General features: G+C 40.3%; 1 protein-coding gene across 2 annotated transcripts in view; it reads left to right on the top strand.

Annotated features, from left to right (window-relative positions):
- Positions 1-21,336, top strand: part of FMN1 (formin 1) — a 360,158-nt gene that overhangs the window by 134,194 nt on the left and 204,628 nt on the right. For both annotated transcript variants that reach the window (XM_074996955.1, XM_074996956.1), the window contains exon 5: positions 6,996-7,057. In XM_074996955.1, coding sequence (XP_074853056.1) covers positions 6,996-7,057 — 62 coding nt within the window. The remainder of the gene's footprint in view (positions 1-6,995; positions 7,058-21,336) is intronic.

Genomic DNA, 21,336 nt, shown 5'->3' with positions numbered 1-21,336 from the left:
AATATTATGGTTTTCCAAATGAAAATAGATTGAACCAGTGATCAGCATTTGTCATTGGAGCTGAATATTTGCTGTATGTGAGATTATATTCTTTCCTGTTGTCTTCCCTCATATAAAGGGCTAATTCATTTTTTACTGTTACAGTGCCATGTACATTACAATACCACTTCCAGCTCCTGTGCTCCTTGCATCCCCAGATCTGAGAGTGCCTCCCACCTGACTTGTTTTCATGCTGTCAATGCCCTGCGCTACTTTGGCATTGCATCTTTTTAGCATATAAGTAAAACTCTTTGCATTCCATGCAATTTATATCCAGATTATGCCACTGTTGTGGTTGCACTTTTTTCTGAGCAGCTTTTAAGTACTGTTGCATTTTGCAGTGTATCCCTCTGAGCCAGTATGGGCAGAAAATTTAAGATTTGCAGCTGTTATAGATACAGCGAGTCCTTCCCACTGCAACCTTATAATTCTGCCTTCTCATCCCCCTTAATTTTGACAACTGCAGTCAGTAGTTGTGTGTATGAGACTCTTTCCTCATTGGGTTAACTGGCTCACAGTGAATAGGCCAAATTAAATTGGCCTTGTGATAAATAGCTAATGAGAAGAATGAATCTCGTTTGCTCTCTACGGTGCACAGTTCAGTACATGTTACTATACTCAGTCCTGTGTCTTGTCTCTTGTGTTTTTTTTTCACTGAGCCATCTTAGACCTACAGATTCATGTTTGCTTAAGGAGAAAGTAAGACACTTGGCTGAGTGTCAACTCCTTTTAAATAGATTGTTTTATAATGTTTAAGTTAATTGATGAAGGATATTTTATTTTCTCGGTATTCTTGTTATAGAATTTAAACATCTACTTTAGAAAGCGCTCTCCATTATTACCCATCTGAAATATTTGTATTTCAGATATTTCCTTTATAATTTGGCTGGAAAAAGACATAATGTTGCTCAGTAAATTGGTATTCTATAATATATCTGTTCACAGCATGCTAGGAAGTATAGTAGAGCTTCAATAAACTTATTAATGTATGGCACACAGCATATAAGCAATTCAAAGAACTGGACACTTGCTTCTACCCAGAGGGGATATGTTTATGCAGAAAATTGTGTACCCTATTTCTTATAGAGTCATAGAAGTCAAGGGCAAAAGGGATCACTAGATCCTCTGCTAATGCCCCAAGTTTTGTTTAGTTTCTGTCTTTCTTTCGAATAAGATAACTTCAGATAATTTTATAACTAAGTGTATTCCAAGCATTCCAAGCCATTGAAATTATTCTGAAGTTTGTCAGTGCAAAGGATTGATGTAAAAGGCAAGAAATTAACAAGCTAGCTCTTCTCAAATAGCAAATAATGCTCTGCTTAAGTAAATACATGACTTAAAAACCAAATAGAACAATTTTTTTCAGATTTTTTTAGACTTTATTTTGGCACTTTCAAGATCCTTGAAATACTGGAACCTTGGAATATCATTCTCTATACTGCTCCTGTATACATGTTGTCTTTCTTCTGCTTCAGTAAGTGTGAGAATCCCTGTTTGGCTAACTCCTGTACAACTACCAATCTGGAAACAGGCAGCAACTTAGGTGCTCAGGAATTGTATATTATGTGCAAAATGGTTAGGGTTCCTATGGGGCTGTGTATTCTACGTTTCTTGTATCTCGATGTGCTTTGCATTGTTTACTGTATTAGTTATATATTTATACGTTAAATCTGGTGAATTTCCTGTTTATGATGGGTTTAAAGGAAGAGAGCTTTAGAGCATATAACATTATAGGTTGTTTTTTCCCAGTCCTTTTTAATTCTGTCTCATATTTCTCTCTTGCTTTACCAACCAAATAAATGTAAAAATACCAGTTATTTTTCCCCTTTGATATTTTATATTGATTCAGATGATAAGGTATAGCTCCATCTAGCTGGCAAAAATAGTTAAACAGTCTAAACAAGATGTATGCATAAGAAGCTAGCTGGCTCTCAGATGTCAACTGTTTCCTTCAGCTGGTAGAAAACCAAATATCCTTTCCTTCTCACTAAAGAAACAATTAAAAGAAATGTACACACAGAGTCAGTCTACTCTGCCCTGAAGAAACAGAGAGAATTGTTTTGTTGTTCCTAGGCATCATATAAAACCCTAACAAATAGAACCAGTCCTGAAGCATCTTAAAGACTAACAAATTGATTAGGCCTAGGGCTTTTTATTATTTATTTATTTATTTTATTTTATATTGTGCTAGTATTTGCCGGTACTGAGTACTGGCACCTTGGCAGCTCCCACCATGTTGTGGGGGAGCTGGCTGAGTACTGGCACCTCCTTTTTCACAAAAAAGCACTCATCAGGTCATTTTTCTTGGATAAGACCCACGTTTTCAGATTAAGGGAGTAGACAGTTAGAATCCAGGGTTTATATAATGGGAAGGAGGGGGCAAAAGGAAGGAAGGAAGGAAAAAAAGGGGGTTATCTGTCACTAAGAGGGCCAGTATATGAAGCAAATTGTTACGTAGGCTGCGATAGCTATTCTTACCCACATGTCTCCAGCTTCCATCCAAGATACATCACATGATCCGTTGTCTGCAGCAGGGATTCCCTACCTGTGGGTCAGGACCCAAACATGGGTTACTGTTAGGTTTTCTAAGGGTTCCCGGCTGGGCTCTTAAGAAGCCATTTGCAGCCACTTGTCTTCTCCTCTGCTACCAGACCCTGCCCTGTGGTACTGAAATGTGTGATTGGTTTAACAGCCGGCAGGAGGGATCCCACCCTCAAGCCAATTACATTGAGTCCCATTTCAGCCCTGCTGCAGGTGGAGGGAAGGCAGTAGGGGGGCTAGATGGAGCCCAGCAGAGAAGGTGGCCCAATAAAAGAGCAGTGGGGGTCAGCAGTGGCAGCTTGGAACTCCCCTGTGAGGTAGGTGGCGGGGCCAGAGTGGCTAACACAGGTTTAAGCCTGTGGACAGGGAGACAGAGGGGGCTGAGAGCTGGTCAGGGCTCTGCAGCCCAGCCAGGTCCCATTGTGCTGCTGCAGGGTCCCCTGTCCCCCTGCCTGGGATCCCATGGGTGGCACTGCTGGTCTGGGCTCAGCACTCCAGCCGGCTTCAAGCTGTGGGGCTGTGGGGTTCCTCCCAGCCCTGGGCAGGGATTCCACGGCTGGTGCTACCAGCCAAGGCTCTACGCCTCAGCCAGCTTCAAGCTGTGGGGCTGCCGAGGTCCCTGCCCCATTTTTTGGAAATCTTGTGTGGAATAGGCAGCCCTGGCTGTGGATCCCATGAGTGGGGCTGCCTATCCCACATAGATTTTCCAAATTTCTGGCACCCCTAACTGAGATGGGTTTAGGCCTGGGGGCGGGAGGGGCACTGAGAGGGGTTTAAGCTGGCTGGGTGGGAGCAGGGGGGTGAAAGGGTGTGTTTTTCCCAGGGGAGAACATCCTCTCCCTGCCTCCATCCCATCCCCTCAGTTATGAATTGCTTTGGTTCAGAAGGTCTTCCTAAATTGTCAGAATGGGTCCCTGTCTCAAAAAGGTTGGGAACAGCTGTACAGCCAAGACTAAGATACAAACCTATATGCTCCAATCCAACCCACAGAGACAAAAACCCACAAGAGCTTTATCAGGCATTCATAAAACTTAATTAACCCTATGGGGAACTAAAGAAGCAGATTGAGAGGCAGACAAATACACAGAAGTCACCTACTTCACAATAGGCCCAACAAGGAATATAACAGAACACCACTTGTCATCAATTAAAGCTCCTAGCTTAAACTCCTACGTTGCTTCATTGACAGCCTACAACCTATACTGGAACACGATCCCTCACTCTCACAGGCCTTGCGTGACAGGCCTGTCCTCTCTTACAGAGAGCTGTCTAACTTCAAGACAATACTTACCAGCAGCCACACACCATATCACAGAAACAGTAACCCAGGAACCTATCCCTGTAACCCTATCCCTGTTTCCAACTCGTTGCCAACTCTGTCCACATATCTGTACCACTGATACCATCACAGGGCTTAATCACATCAGTCACACCATCAGAGGCTCATACACCTGTACATCCACTAATGGGGTATGTGAAATCATGTGCCAGCAATGCCCCTCTGACATGTATATTGGGTAAAGCAGACAGTCTGTGCCAAAGCACAAATGGACATAAATCTAACATCAGGAATTAAAATGCATATAAACCTATAGAGGAACAATTTCAAAGTAGCCATTCTTCTGTGAAAAAAGGAATTACCACAAGATTAGAGAGGGAGACATCTGAATTGGAATTCATTTGCAAATGTGACACATTTAAATTAGGCCTTAACAGAGATCTCAACTGTCTTATGTATTACAAGGGCAATTTCCCCTCCTTTGATATTTACAAGATTGTCACACATGCTACTTAATTTTGCTTTATCTTGTGGTCCTACTAGTGACAAGTAACCATCCCTCTTTTTTTTTTTCATCCTTCCTTCCCCCACACTCTCTCTCTGATGTGTAAACCCTGGATTCTAATTGTCTATTCCCATACTCTCATAACTTCTGTACTCCTGATTACAACTATTTCCAAGGGAAAGATAGCACATATTATATAGCCATATGCTAACTGAAGTCTCTCTTTCCCAGCCAAAGGAGACCTGTCAAAGGGAAATGCTTGCCTTATATATTTTCAGTCTGGTTTTTGCTCATCACTTGTTGCATTTAGGGTCTCCGATTCTGCCCTGCTGAGTCAGTAGGAATTGCACCGAGGAGCAGGAGCAGAACCATGTTATCCTGGCTGATTTAAAACTGGAAGCAGAGAGGACGAGAGCAGGCTTTAGTTGCCAAATGCATGGCTGCTACTTTAGTACTGTATGAGGTACTGACTATCTCTGGGTCCTTAGTCTCCCTTACAACAAGCTTTCTTTGAAGAATGTGAGCAAATCCCAACTGTGCTTTATGAATGCAAGCACTGACAGTCACCCTACTCACTAAACACATCAGCTTTTGTAGTCTGGTTTGCTTATTAAAAGAAAGAGCTCTACCTAGCATGTAATCAGTGTAGCTAATTGTCCTAGAATGCTTTCATGTCAGTAGAGAGAAGACTGTTTTGGTTCTTTAATTATGTCTTCAAAGCTAATATGCAAGTATATTTTCATGACTAAACAGTTACGTCATGACGATCCCATCCTGTCCAAAAGTGAAGCTTAATTTTATGCAGACACATATGGTTTTCTTTCCATTTCACTGCTCTGAACTGTGAATTGTATTAATTAGGATCCTATTTATTTTGCTGCGGAAAAACAAGTAATACTAAGAGTCATGATAATTCAAGGATATACAAATTTATTTTTACATATCACGGCACGTTCAAATAGTTATCAGGGGCATAATATATGAAATCTTTTCATGCATGGTCCATGATTTGCAGTATAATTTTTAAGAATATTTAATAAAATCTTTAAAACAGTGCTAGGAATACAGATCACAACCAAAACTCAGGACAGGTGTTTATTTATTTGCAGGGAAGTTGTTATTTTTAAATGGCTCTACAAATGGTATGTTCATTAATGTTTGATTCACAGTTTTTTATAGATTCATATATTACAGGTTATATGGGTGCATTACCTTTATTAAAGGTTATATGGGTGCAAGCACAGTTGGGGCTTGCTCACATTCTTCAAAGAAAGCTTGTTGTAAGGGAGACTAAGGACCCAGGTATAGTCAGTCACCTAGTTTGATCTCCTATGTAATATAGGCCAGAGAATCTTCAGAGTAACCTGGCATTGACCCTAGTAACATGGTTGACTAAAGCATATTTTCCACATTGGCATTCTGACTTCTAAAAAGACATTAAAAACATTAAGGAGATGGGAAAGCTCTCTCTTCTCTTGGTAGGTTGTTCCAGTATTAATTACATTCATTGTTAATGGTGGTGTTTTGGTTTGGTTTGGTTTTTTGCCTGATTTCTAATTTGAAATTTTCTGGCTTTAACTTCCTGCCATACATTCCTGTTATGCTTCCTTTCTCTAATATATGGTTACGGTTACACTGACTTCAACCGCTGGCAGCAGCTTGCAAATGGGTGCTCTTGAAAATGCAAATGGTTGCTCATTTGTATATTCATTCACTGGAAGACACTACCACTGGCACAAAAAAAGCTGTGTAAACATGGTTCTGCTGGCAACTCTTCCCTAATTTGTTGGCAGCCTTTTATGCCTAATTTTTTCCAGGCATAAGAAGCTGCTGGAAAAGGTGGGGGCTTCACTGGCAAAACCACATTTACACAGCTTTTTTTGTGCCTGCAGCAGTGTCTGCCAGTGAGCAAATATGTAAATGAGCAGCCCTTTGCATTTCTGAAACTTTCCATTTGCATACTGTTGCTAATGGTTCAAGTCCGTGTAACCTTAGCCTATGAAAAAGTGCTTTAGTGCCTAGTATTTCTTGTCCATCAAAGTACTTAAACATTGTAATCAAGTCACTCATCAGTCTTCTTTATGATAAGCTTTAAGGCTTTTTAAGTCACTCACTGCAAGGCATTTTTCTAGGCTTCATATTACTTTGCTTTTTTTCTGTACCCTTTACAATTTGGGTATGTGGATATGTTGTGTGCTTTACAAATGGATACAATTTAGTGAAAGCTTTGAATACTAAATGTAGAGATTCCTTCAGAACTCATTTGTGTGTCATAGAAGCATGCTAACAGCTCCACTTTTTGCATTGAAAGCTAAATCCCAAATTTCTTCCTGTTACCACAGTTTGAAATATGTTCCCACCTCTCTTGTTACTTCTTACTCCTCTTTTTTATGAGAACTATTTGGATTGTTTTATGTTACCGTTTACACCATTATTGATATGGCCACATATATCCTGATCGATGTGGCTTACATTTTCTTTGCCACCTTTCTAGTAGGCCTATTTTTCGGCCCCTCAGCGTACATTTTTGGCAGGGAAACATAGTCCGAAATGGCACTGTGGCAAGAGGGTTATGTGTTTTTCATAGTGACTTTTACATCATTAATCTGAATCACTTCTTTATTTTTACAGAGTACCATGCTGCTATTTTGCAATTAAAGAGGGAACACAAGGAAGAAGTTGAAAAATTAAAGGTACCCTGATTTATTATACAAATGATTTTTTCATTCTTTATATCTTGTGCAGATGTGGTTTCTGTTCTGTTGTTAAACATATTTTTTGTTTTTCTCTCTAAGTAAAATCTAATTTTCACCTGATGGGCAACCCAATTAAAATTGGTTTACTTAAAATTCATCCATGCATCAGAAATACTGTTCCAGGGATATAACTTTTTTTTTCCAAAGGTTCCTTTTGTGATATTGATAATTGCATCTGCAGGGCACAGGGAGATTCAGCCCTCTGACTCATCAGCACTGTAATTTGTAAACTCATCTAGCATATTAAAGCTCCATGACTTATGTCATTGCTTTTCTATTTAAGCATAGATTTATTATAAAGTGAAGTTGTTCTCCAAATAGGACTGTAGGAATTGCATTTATCATGCTGTGTGTTTGTGATTTCATATTTTAATACTTTTATTAGTAAAAGAATGTTTTTCCTAAATGTCACCTCTGCAAACACATTCTGTTATGAGATAGAACGATTACAGTTCAACCTAAATCGAAAAAGATCTAGTATCTGAATTTACTAAAATATGCTGTGGATAATACCTTAATTTATCAGAATCGAGTCCATTCTTCCAAAGCAGTGTTGGTTCTTTATTGTTAACTGAAGTAAAAAGTAGCTAAAGCATATTAGTGGCAAAAGGAAGAGGGTGTGTGAACTTATACCACCAGAACAGCTTTGCTGAGCAAGAAGATGGTGCCAGTTTCAATCACTGTGAATTATCTTCTGGCCAATGTAGCAGGTTTTTCTAGCACTGTGCAGTGAATCAGTTATAATACCTATGCCATAGTACCACAGTACATATGTGCTCTCATTTCAGTGTGGACGTCACTAAGTTACAAACACATGCAGTGTTTCTGTTGTCAACATTAAGGCAAATGGAATTGAAAACAGCAGGTAATAAAAGTATGAACTTGGTGACATGAGGGCAATATGTTCTGAGAAACTTTACAAATAGATTTCATTTGTTGGGTTTCCTCAAGCCCTGAATGATGTATTTTCCCCCTCACTTACCCAGTACACATTAGCGATGTCTACACTACAGCGGCCTGTCGACAGAAGTTGCTGTTGGAACATATTTTCCAACAAAACTTCTGTCAACAGATTGTGGCAGCATATGAAAGTGGATCACACTGTCCATAGAGAGCAGCCAGACAGCGTGGCCTCTCTCTCAACAGAACCGCTGAATAGAAGCACAGCAGGCAGGGCTGCCTGGTGTCCCGGAATCCCTTTCTGTTGACAGAAGTCCCCCCTCCCCCCAGAGCGTCCATACTGGCTTTCTGTTGACGATTCTGCTGAGAAAGGTGTTCTGCCACCTGGGAGAACAGCAGCACACTGCTGAAAGAAGTGCTACATTCTGTCAATTTACTGTTGACAGAGCGCATTTGTAATGTGGACACTCCACTTGTTTTGACAACAAACACCTGTTTTGCCAACAGATCTCTCTAATGTAGACGTGGTAATTGATTCTTCTTATGCTGGTATAATTTTTTTTTTTTCAGTTTTCAAAATGTTTCTTGATCTTGACACGCTGAAAAGTCAATGAAAGATTTGCCATGGACTCAAACTAAGTTAGGAGTCCACTCGTATTGTTTGCCTGGGTTTTGAATTTTTCTTCCAAATTCCTTGAAAAGTATGAGTCGTGGTTTTTGTAGCATTCATTGATTTCTGTTTTTTAAAAAATAAGTATACTAAACGGCTCTGGATTTATCAATCGGATTGTGATGTCATATAAAAACACAACATAGAAATGTAAAAACAAGTCCAACTAGCCCCATTCCAAACAAAATGTAGCCATCCAGCTGAAGTCCTGTTCTTCTATTGTAGTTTCCACTATGCTAAAATGTTGGAGAAAATAAATTAATTTTGCTGAGAAAAACAGATGGGTTTTAAAGCATGCTGAGATCAACAAATTTGTTCTTTTGGCGAACAAAATGGAACTGATGGTATGTCATCAAGCCCTTTGATTTGCCAGACAACATTTGACAAAACTTACATGGAATCTTCTGTTTGTCTCAATAACATGAAAAAGATTTTTATAAGTTTCTTTTTGGTACCCAGATACCTCTGGCAAGAGGCCTCATGTTTGATTATACAAAAAAAAGTAGAGTAAACAGAATGGGATGTGTGAGAGAGACAGTTTCTCTAACCTTTCACTTTTTGGGCTGTCTAAGAGAAGGGTATGTTGCCTTTCTACTGGTTATTTTACCTCACCATACATGGTATCTGTTGCTGAGGAGAAATACAAAGATTTCTGATTGTTCCTCAACACATGTTCTTCCAGATGCTTAAGGACTAGCACTGACAGGCTCTGAGGACAGATCTATAGACACTTACTTGACTTAGATACAGAGATGGGGTGTTTAAAATGGTGAGCGCCAAGTAATTTTATCCTGACAAATTTTTAAAATTTCTAGTCTAGAGAAATGAAGGAAGAAAAAGATTTGCATTACCTTAATTTAGTGTCTTAATTCCCACTCATAGAATCATAAGCCTGGAAAGGACTTTGAGAGGTCATTTAGTCCAGTCCCCTGCACTCATGGCAGGACCAAGTATTATATTTTAGACCACCCATCACAGATGGTTGATTAACCGGTTCTTAAAAGTCTGCAGTAATGGCAGTTCCCAACCTCCATAGGCAATTGCTACACAGGTTTGTGATTCCCATTATTAGTCACATTTGGATTCTTCCTTTCTTTAGGTGAAACTGTGCTTAAAGGAAAAGCCTCATAATCATTAACCATAACTACTGGAAAAGAAAGCAGCCTGTTACAGTTACCAGGCTAATAGCACCATTCGTCTCCTCATCTGTTTGAGTACGTTTGTTCCAGGCCTCTGGCCTCAAGACATCACTTTTGTTTGGGTAGAAACCCACATGATTCTCCAACTCTCAGACCAGGCCTTAGGCGTCAGCCTATGCTATCAATATTAGGGTTGTCACCTGTAATATTCAAACACTGGAACCTCCAGAAGGAGTGCCAGAACTGCTCTTCCCCTGGGCCTCAACCCATCCCTGCCTCTTTCCACTGTGGCACAGCCCCATTCACTCCTCTTTGCTCCATACCCCCATCACTTAACTTCTTTCCCAGTCTCTCCCCCACTTCTGCTGGATAGGGAGGCATTTGCTTGGAGATCCAAGGTTGGGATTTACAGCCACCTGGTGCAGGTAGAAGGTTGCTTCAGCTAAGTAGGGGCTGGCATGGTTGATCATTTGATGCTTCACTCTCCCACAGTAACTGGACTTTGGGTGTCCAGTGATTAGATCTGACTGGATACTATCAGATTCCCTTTTCAACTAGACATTCCAGTCAAAAACCAGACACTTGGTTGCCCTTGTCCTTACCTCTGCAGACCTAAGTAGTTCTGTAGTTCTAAGTAGTACCTGTAGTATTTTTTTCCCCTCTGGCTGCTAGGTACAATGTTATCCACTGACCAGATGGCTTTCTTAGAACCCATTACTGTTGATTTTAGAACCAAATAATTCCAGAGAACATTTTCTAAACAATCTATGTGTGTGAATTTCATGCCCTAAGGCTGATCTTACCCTGGAAGTTGGGAAGATCCTTTCTGTTTCAGATGCTTTTGAGGCACATGTATCTGTGTTCCATTCAGTCTGTTTCCTCACTGATAGCTCTCTCATGACTTATCTCTCCCTTTCTCTTCAAAGAGTCTCTTTAAGATATTTGATGTCCCTTTGTTTCCTGGGCTGCCAGCCTTGGCAAAACAGCTGTGTAAGTTTGAACTGGAGCCTGGCAGTAGTATTTTCATTTCTAAAGCATCATAGAATTATAGAGTTAGAGGGTTAGGAATCCAACCCCATGTTGGAAGCAGGACCAATCCAAGCTAAATTATCCCAGCCGTGGCTGTGTCAAGCCAGGTCTTAAAGATAACTAAGGAAGGAGATTTTACCACATCCCAAGGTAATGTATATCCAACCTAGACCCCTACCACCACAACTCAAGACATTTTCTCCTCATTCTGTCATCTGTCACCACTGAGAACAGCCTCTCTCCATCCTTTTTTGAATCCACCCCTTCAGGAAGTTGAAGACTGCTATCAAATCCCCCCACCACCACTCTTCTCTTCTGTAGACTAAATAATTCAAATCCCTCAGCCTCTCTTCATAAGTCACATGCTCCAGCCCCTAAACATTTTTGTCACCCTTCTCTGGATTCTCTCCAGGGTGTCATCCTTTGTGTAACAGGGGGCCCAGATCTGGATGCAGTACTCCAGATGAGGCCTTCCCAGTGCCAAATAAAGTGGAATAACCACTTCTGTAGATCTGCTGGCGATGCTCGTACTAATGCATCGCAGGATGCTGTTAGCCTCCTTGGCTGCAAGGACACACTGTTGATGCATATCTAGATTCTCATGCACTGTGATCCACAGGTCTTTTTCTGGCCCAATCCTCCAATTTGTCTAGGTCTTCGTGGACCCTATACCTACCCTCCAGCATATTAACTCCCACCCCCCGCACCAGTTTAGTGTCATCCACATAGTTGCTGAGGGTGCAATCCATTCCCTCATCCATGTCATTAATAAAGATGTTGAACAAAACTAGCCAAGTACCGACCTTTGGGCTACTCCTTTTGATACTGGCTGCCAACCAGAAATAAAACCATTGATCACTGTCTGTTGAGCCCAAAGAACTAGCCAGCTTTCTATCTACCTTACAATCCATTTATCCAGTCCATACGTCTTTAACTTGCTGACAAGGATACTGTAACAGCAACAAAGGGTCCTGTGGCACCTTGTAGACTAACAGAAAAGTTTTGAGCATGAGCTTTCATGAGCACAGACTCACTTCTTCAGATGCTGGTCTTGGAAGTCTGCAGGGCCAGGTATAAATAAGCCAGAGCAAGGGTGGGGATAACAAGGTTAGCTCAGTCAGCAAGGGTGAGGTTACTACCAGCAGTTGATCTGGAGGTGTGAACACCAAGGGAGGGGAAGCTCCTTTTGTATTTCACCAGCCATTCCCAGTCTTTGTTTAAGCCTGAGCTGAGGGCGTCGAATTTGCAGATGAATTGTAGCTCAGAAATTTCTCTATGGAGTCTGGTCCTGAAATTTCTTTGCTGTAGGATAGCTACTTTTAAGTCTGCTACTGTATGGCCTGGGAGATTGAAGTGCTCTCCTATGGGTTTTTGTATATTGCCATTTCTGATATCTGATTCGTGTGCATTTATTCTTTTACGTAGAGAGATACTGTAGGATACTGTAGGAGACTGTGTCAAAAGCTTTGCTCAAGTTAAGTTATATTATGTCCATAGTCTTCCCCATATCCACAGAGACAGTGACCTCTTCATAGAATGCAGTCAGGTAGGTCAGGCATGACTTGCTCTGGGTGAATCCATGTTGACTGTTCCTGATCACTTTCCTCTCCTCCAAGTGCTTCAAAATGGATTCCTCGAGGATCACCTCTATAATTTGTCCAGGGACTGAGATGAGGCTGACCAGTCTTTTGTTCCCTGAACTCTCCTTCCTGCATTTTAATTATGGGCACTACATTTGCCTTTCTCTAGGCACCTGGGACCTCTCCTGATCATCACAAGTTTTCAAAGATAATGGCCAAAGGTTTTGCAGTTACATCAGCCATCTCCCACAGCACTGTCACATGCATTGCATCTGGCCCCGTGGATCTGTGTATATTCAGTTTTTCTAAACAGTTCTTAACCTGCTCCTTCTTCACAGAGGGCTGCCCACCTCCTACCCATATTGTGCTTCCTAGTACATCTCTCTGGGAGCTGACCTTGTCTTTGAAGACAAAGGCAAAAAAACACTGAGTACTTGAGCATTTACCACAATGCCTGTTGCTACATCATCTTCCACATTCAATAAGGGTTCCACACCCTCCCTAACCAGCTTTTTATTGTTAATATGCCTGTAGAAACCTTTCCTGTTTCCTGTCACATCCCTTGCTAGCTGCCATGCCAGTTGTGCTTTGGCCTTCCTAATTATGCCCCTGCATGCTCGAGCAATATATTTATAGTCTTCCTTAGTCATCTGTCCTAGTTTCTACTTCTTGTAAGCTACCTTTTTGTGTTTAAGCTTACCAAAGAGGTCTCTGTTAAGTCAGGCTGACCACCTACTACATTTGCTTTTTTGCCTTTTTTTTTTTTTTTTAAAAGTGTGTTCTTGTGCCCTTAATAAAATTTCTTTAAAATATTGCCCACTCTCCAGGACTCATTTCCCTCTCATGTTAGTATCCCAGGGGAGGCATAGTCCCAGCTATTGTCACAGCACACAATAATATAGAGATTCTAGGCAATACTGCAGTCCCTCGGGTGTCTCGGGGAGGCTGCCATAATTTGAACAGACCCTAAGGATTGCCTGAATTATGCTGGGATCTCACCAGCACATGGAGTGGCCAAAGATCGGGAAGGTCACAAAGGGGACTAAAATCCCATTAGCCTCCCTCCTCTTCAACTGGAAGTTCTATGCTGTATATCTAATATGTGTGCTTTGACTGCGTACCTAGACTTGGGTCTTGCCCAGGTTTTAGCACAAACCCCTCCACTGTCCAAACAAAAGTCTTTTACCCACGTTTGGAGATGCTTTAAGGCTGAGGCTAGCTGGCATAGTTGGCCTAGGAGTAAAGTCAGGGCCTGTTTTGACTTCAGTTGAAACATGCCCACTTTGGACTAAGGATGTAAGTTAAGTCATCTGAGCACTTAGTCTTCCTCCACCACTGTTCCCACAATCCCCTGAAAGAGAGGCAAGTTATCTGAAAAGTGACTCAGTTGATGAGAAAAGAATCTTCGGGCATCTCAACATAAAAAAAAAAGTATGGCATGTGCCTCCAGTCCAGACACACATGGGTGAGTGCAAAAACAGTGAGGGCACAGTAACTTGGGTATGGATTTGCAGTGGAGAAGCTTGCACACCAGTTAGATTTCCTGAGCAAACCCTGCTGTCATGATATATCCATAGAACCCACACACAGCCCATTATCTCTCTGTAGAACTTCAGACAGTAATTATATTGGTGTTTAATTTACAGTAGGAGAGGCCAGTGTGTTCATGGGTAAAGAAGGGAAGAAAAAAGAAAACTTTTCTGCTTGAATGTTTATGACAATTAAAGGTTTATGTTCTTACAGTCTTTGGAACTTCCTGGCTTGTGAAGAGGAAAATTGTATTTCCATTTAAGAATTATCATTGTCTATTTCTTTTTCTGCAGTCTTTATAGAGGGAGGAGGAGCCAGGTTTTAAGGAGAGCATTCTCCATACCATCTGTTCAACAGGATGGGGAAGTGTTTCAAAAATCATCAGTACAGCGAATGTGTCAAATTTTAGGAGTTTGAGTTATAGAAATACTAGAAGCCTCATGATCCATTGATGGGTAGTTTCTTATACCTAATTTAATTAGCTAAATCCCAACCTTGAAGTGCAGTTATTGTAGTGATAACTTTTGAAACTAATTCTCAGCTTAAGTGAACATAGGCACTCACTATAGCTGAAAGGATTATTATTGGATCCGTATTTCTAATTTTGTTATCTAAGATTATAAAATTCAGCTGAAATATCTGCATGAAACTTTATCATTTAGTGACTTCACAGTCCTCAATCAAATAAATGTCAAGTAACCGTCTCATTGTAATGATTAGTACATTTTCAGTGTGTCGTCTGGTATTTAAAAATTATAGAATTATTTTGCTTCATCATAGCTATTAGTATACTATTTCTACTCTGTTATTGAAATGTGTTTCCTATTGCCACCACTGGAGGTCATCTAAACCTTCAGAGTTATGGTATCGAATAGAATAACATCCTTTTCAATATATACTATTGACATTACATTCTAAAATGTGAAAGATTATTATGGTATGTGAAAAATTATTTTTGGAGCAGGAACTGTTTGGAAAGCAACTATCAAATGTTCAGTTCTACCACACTAAACATTAAAAACAACCGTTATTGAGATTTGGTGCTAATCTTTTAGTAGTATTGATTTATATTTTTAGAGTGACTAAGCCTGGACATCTTAGCATAAAAACAAACCAAACAGTAAAACCAACATTATTTCTGTCTCTCTAAAGCAACCATAAAATCAAAATTGTATTATAAAGTGTGTATAGCACAATAAATTCTGAGGCGGGAAAATTATTCCCTCTATCCAACATATGAAAATCCAACTAGCTACAAATCATGTAAATTAAAATGTAAGAAAACATGTAATGATTGCATTTCTTTTTGTGCAAATAACATGAGCTTTGGTACAACACACTTTTACATTTACCATGCATTCGTGAAGCTAGGCAACAAAATCGGAATCTGAACTTCATCTCTTTCTCTGTTTCTTTCACAAACCCATCCAAGTTACTTACCTAAAAATACAGAGAAATTTCTGTCCTAAATCAGTTTCACAGAGATATAAGGGGTTTTGGAAAATTCTAGTTAGTTTAAATTAAGAATCTTTCCATTCAACAATACTGTAAATGAGGATAAAATATTCTAAATGAAGATAGGGTACTGGGCTTGGATATAGGAGCTGTGGGTTCAGTTTTTTCAATTTTTGTCACTGGTTTATTGGATGACTTGGAGCAAGTCACTTCCCTCTGTGTATCTCAGTTTACACAATGTAAAACGGGGATAATAATTCTGATATCCTGTGTAACCACTTCAAGATGCTTCAGATAGGTTTTGTGATCCTTGCAGCAAGCAAGAGGTTGGGCAAAAGTGCAGATTTCAGAAAAATTTCCCATTTCAAATGGGATGAAAAGTTTAAATCTGAATCTAAAAATTTTTGCAAGCTAATGTTAGTTTTTATTAAGGGATTTTTACCTATTCTAATATTAGTCAATGGTGTTTCTGATAGATTCTGCACGTACCAGTCCAGGATACTTGAAACTCTAACAGCTAGGTAGTACTAGGGCAGGTTAGGGAATGCTTGTCTGTTTAGATTTGTGTTAAGATTTGATTAAATTTAATTGTACACGTCTGATTTTATAAATGTCCTAGTGGGGCAGTGTACCATTTAAACATAACTATAATAAGAGGCCTGTTTAAGAAGACAGTAAAATTACAGATCATATCAAAGACTTCATTGAAGTTTATGGGGAACATGTTTTTCAGTGAGAAATGAGAAAACTATTATTAACCTAAGTGTTTGGGGGCAGAAATTTAAAAACCACCCAAAGCACATTTAAGAAGTGACTTAGGAACCTCTTTCAGTGGAAGTTAACCAACTACAAATCAGAGCTTGGAGAAATATTTTCTGCAGTTTATTTTTCACAGAAACAGTTTCATTCAGCCCAGAATTCATACAAAATATCAGTTTTACCATGAAAACTTTTTCTAGCCAGATTCCTAAAACTGGAGGAGTAGATGGTACCTCCCACCTTTATACCTGTAGGGAACTTACCTGGGATGTGAGAGACCTTGTTTTGAATCCCTGCTCCAAAACAGAGAGATGGACTCAGGGCCCTCTGTGAGGTGAGTTCACTAGCCATCAGGCTAGAAGCTAGTCATGGGTGTTTCTCCATCAGTCTTTCATAGTAAAGAAGTTTCATTTCATGTTTATAGTTAAATGTTCACTGATGCAAGGATCTGAAGTTGGGCCTCCTATATTAGGATCCAAAATCACTTAGATGTGTTTGAAAATATTTCCCTTTTCAGTAATGTGTTCAGAATCCCTTAAGTAAATTATGTCAGTGCCACGTTACTCAAAATATATGTTTATGGTAAACATAACAGTAAATATCAGTGTCATTTTTCAAAAAAGCAAATTTAGTACTTAACTCTTCATGAAAGGTTCCTGATTCATAGTCTTCCACACCAAAGTCTCTCTTATTCCCCCAAACTGAGTTAGCCTTGACAATAGCAATGCCATGCCCCCTCTTCTGTGCAGTCCAGTGAATGTGACCCAGGCATATTCTGGGAGTCACCTCAAACATCCATTTAGTCCTTAACCCTGAGACCACAACCTACTTTGCAGTGTGGTGGTGGCAGTGGTTGTTTTTGTGCCAAGGACATCTAAAGAGGTATTTAACTGAGTGTTGTAAAAAATGTTAATTTGGGCGTGGAATAATAAAGCAGAATGCAAGCTGAGAAATGTTTGCATATACAATATTGTAATTTATTATACTAGTGAAAAATTATGCTACTGTGTGAAAATCTCTCTCAATTCATCATTTGAGTGTTTCTACAAATCCTTCTTGATTTTCACACTTGTATTTATGTACATAAAGTAAAAATTGTGTTATCAGGCCCTGTACCAACTGGAAACCTGTATAAACTGGCATTTATGATCTTGACTGTAAGTCTGGGTTAGTGTGGGGTCAGCAGACTCTCTGTGTGGCTCCCATGAAACACTGATTTGTCCCTGGTTCTGTAAGGGGGAGGCACAGCTAGGCAGCTTCATACAATACCCCTGCCCACTCCACCCTAAGCCCTAGTTCCGCAGCTCCCATTGGCCAGGAACCAGAGCCAATGAGTGTGCAGGGGCGGTGCCTGCAGGTGAAAGCAGTGTGCAAAGTCACCTAACTGTGCCTCCATCTTGGAGCAGAAGGGGTATGTTGCTGCTTGCAAGGAGCCACCAAGATAACCACTGTCTGGGTCTGGTGCCCTGAAACCCCTCCCACACCCCAGTCCCCAGCCCAGAGCTGCCTTCTGCACTCAGACTCCCTTGCAGAGTCCGAACTCTGCCTTCTACACTTCAAACCCCTGTCCCAGCCTGGCTTGCTTTCCTGCACCCATACCCCTCATCCTTGACCACAGCCTACACCTTGTCCTGCACACAACTCCCTGCCCTGCTTGGATTCACCTTCTTCACACTGAATCCCTCACTTCTGGCCCATCCCAAAGCCCTCGCCCCTAGCACAGAGCCCATTCCTCTTCCCACCCCACATTCCCTTACTTCAGCCACATTTCAAACTCTTAGTTAACCTGAATATATGACTAACTGGTATTCCTCCTTCCCCTGACATGCTGGATCACTAAGCTTTGACTGTATATTTACTTTTAAAAGCCTAGAGAAAATCTGTTAGCCTGCCAGTTGAGTATTTTTATTGCTTTTCTTATACAGATGGAAGCTGCTATTTTCAGTTTGTTTTAAAACTGTAATCAGGATTGTTGGGACTGATGCTGAGTACAATCGAATGTTGCTGCCTGCCAGAACCCTCAACAAAATGTCCATTTAGAAATGGATTGTGTTATCTCTTGGTAGCGTGTTTGGTAGCAGTCCTTCCCCATGCTGAGAGCTTTGCTTTTTAATCTTGACAAAGGGAAATTAAAAAGTAATGTCACTAGTGCTTTGTTTTTTTTAACTGAGTTTTCATGGGACCCAGCATGTACAAATTTAAGAAAATCTATATCATATATGCTTCTCTTTGCTGAAGCAGAATAGCATCCAAAAGCAGCAGCCAAGGTGACCAAAGGTTTATTAGTCGATCTTTCCTAATGAGCTGTTCTGTCTTTTTAGAATTACCATGTGTTACTGATGAAGGTCTCCCAGCTTGTGGTTAATCATAAATGCTACTCCTGCCTGACTTTAAACATTTCAGTCATCTGCATGCAGTTCTGAAGTTTATGGTTTCATCAGCATACACACTTTGCATAGGCATATGGGTCCTCTTACTAGCTACATCTTCCTTTTAAAGGAATTTTTGCCACTTGTTGCTTATCCTTCACTTCCATAGAATCTACTTGCATTATGCCTGATGGTGGCAGCACAACAGATACCAGAAAGGCAAAAGTATACAAAAGTTTGAAATCAAGATCTTGAAAACGTCAAAAGCTTTGTTAAGATCATGAAACTACACTAAGTGTACATCTACACTTCCTTCTCTACCAGACTTGCAAAATTGATCTGTGTGGAGTCGGGCGTCAACCCCATACTCCTCTGTATCATGAGGAGCAAAGGAGACCAACAGGAGAAACACTCCTGTCGACCTCCCTCAGTGAGGACAGGTAAGTCGATTTCAGATACATCGATTCTAGCTACACAATTGCAATAGCTAGAATTGTGTATCTGAAATCAACTTACCTACCTAGTGTAGACCAAGCCTTAGTTACATATATTTCAGTTTAACTACTTGTTAATTTCTCTGCATAATTTTTAAAATAAACTTATTCTAGAATAAACAACCTTTCTGAAAATTAAGATTTTTATCTTTAAAAAAATAAATAAGCCCAGACACTATAGAAACCACTACACTATAGAAATCAGGAAGATATTTGCACAGGTGGCTCTGGAGAATAGAGAGTAGAAGAGTGGGGTATGTATTGTCAGATAATAAGAACAGCAGTGCAATAACTTCCTCGTGAGAGGTGGCTAGGACCCACACCGATGATTCAAGTGGCCATCAACAATTCATTGTTAAAGTTCTACCTTCAAACTGAAGTTAACTTTTTGGAAGATTTGCTTATCTTGCATGAGTTAATCTCTTTCTCTTTCTCTCTCTTTTTTTATCCTTCTGAACTCCTTGGTTTGCTGCAACACTTTTCCTTCCATAGGTGACTTCTTCCTGAGGCTATCAGAATTTTTTTTCTAATCAGCATAATTTTGTCTGTGTGCAGTCTGGTCCATTTACATCTCTGGTATTTTAAAAAAAAAAGAGAAAACTCTGGAGAACATAGTCCTCCCACCAGCAAATTCTCTATTTTCAGCATCACACTTTTCTATTAAGTGCCTTGTAGAGAAGATTGTTTGGTTTTAAGGTTGTGAGAAAGTATTTGTAATTAAATTGGAAAAGAGAGAATTTCCCCAAACACCCTCTTCTCCTTTGTTGTGGACTCAACTTCACATGCACGTGTGTATTGGCAGACTAGTTGGGGGAAATTTTGTGGGAAGTGTTTGCTCAAATTGTGCTCTCTACTCAACCCTTTTCAATACAGAGTTTCAAGTGGCATCTTGATCTAGATGATCTAATGCATACATTTAAACAGGACTCTTTGTCTGGATTCATCTGCAGAGTTTTCATAAGACTATAAGATTGTTCATGCTAGTAGAAAAATTTTCCTCTAAACTTGTTTCTTGTTTTATTGTTAATGTCTCATATAAACAGCTTTTACCCATCCCTTACAATTTTTTCCAAATATTTTTGTCTGTTGGTTAGCTGTAAGAAGCCTTCACATACTCAATTCCTTTTAATGTGTGGTTGTTTTTAATTATGTAAGTTAATGCAAATTAGTCATCTTTATTCAACTGCTTTACCGTCTCCTGTAGTGAAACAGAGTGAAAATATCATACTTTATTTTGATACGTTACAATGTATCTACTACAGTGAATCTGTGCATAAAAACCCAATTAGGCAGGTTGTTTACTGTACTTAATGCTTGATACCAGTGGTAGTGCACACATGCTCAAAAAGAGGCACATTCGAAAGATCTTTGCTGAACTGGGACAAGACCGAAGCTCTTCCATAAAAATAAATTCACTGGCTACATCTATACTACAGCGATCTGGCAACAGAATTTACTGTCAGGACAGACCTTCTGGTAAAATTTTTTTGACAGATCACATCCACACACAAAAGCGGATTGAAAAAAGCGATTTGGTCCATCAACAGAGAGTGGCCGGACTGCCTAGCTGTTCTCTCAACAGAACAGCCAACTGGAAGCTCAACAAACAGGGCTGCCAGTGAGCTGGGAGCCCTGTCTGTCGACAGAGGCCCCCCTGGACCATCTACATGGCCTTTTTTGTTGACAGCAATTGTTGACAAAGGCATTATTCCTCATCATGAAGAGGCAGAACGCTGTCTGCAGAAGTGCCTAGTTTTATCAACAAACTCTTGACAAAACTCATTTTGTGTGTAGACACTCTGCAAGTTGTGTAGACAAACCCCATTTTTGTCGACAATACTCAGATGGATAGAAACTGGCTTGATGGACGGGCTCAGTGGGTAACGGTCAATGGCTCAGTGTCTGGTTGGCGGTCAGTTTCAAGTGGAGTGCCCCAAAGGTCAATTCTAGGGACAGTACTGTTCAACATCTTAATTAATGACCTGGAGGAGGGGACGGATTGCACCCTCAACAATTTTGCAGATGACCCTAAGCTAGGGGGTCAGGTAGATATATTGGAGGGTAGGGATAGGATCCACAGTGACCTGGACAAATTGGAAGATCTGGCCAAAAGGAGTGTGATGAGGTTCAGCAAAGACAAGTGCCGAGTCCTGCACCAGGGGTGGAAGAATCCCAAACACTGTTACAGGCTGGGGACTGGCTGGCTAAGTAACAGCGCAGCAGAAAAGGACCTGGGGGTTACAGTGGATGAGAGGCTAGATATGAGTCAACAGTATGTCCTTGTAGCCAAG

Source organism: Carettochelys insculpta, chromosome 6 (genome assembly GCF_033958435.1).
Source record: "Carettochelys insculpta isolate YL-2023 chromosome 6, ASM3395843v1, whole genome shotgun sequence".
Taxonomy (NCBI): domain Eukaryota; kingdom Metazoa; phylum Chordata; order Testudines; family Carettochelyidae; genus Carettochelys; species Carettochelys insculpta.
The sequence above is the reverse complement of the archived record's forward strand: the minus strand, read 5'-3'. Positions and strand labels throughout refer to the sequence as shown.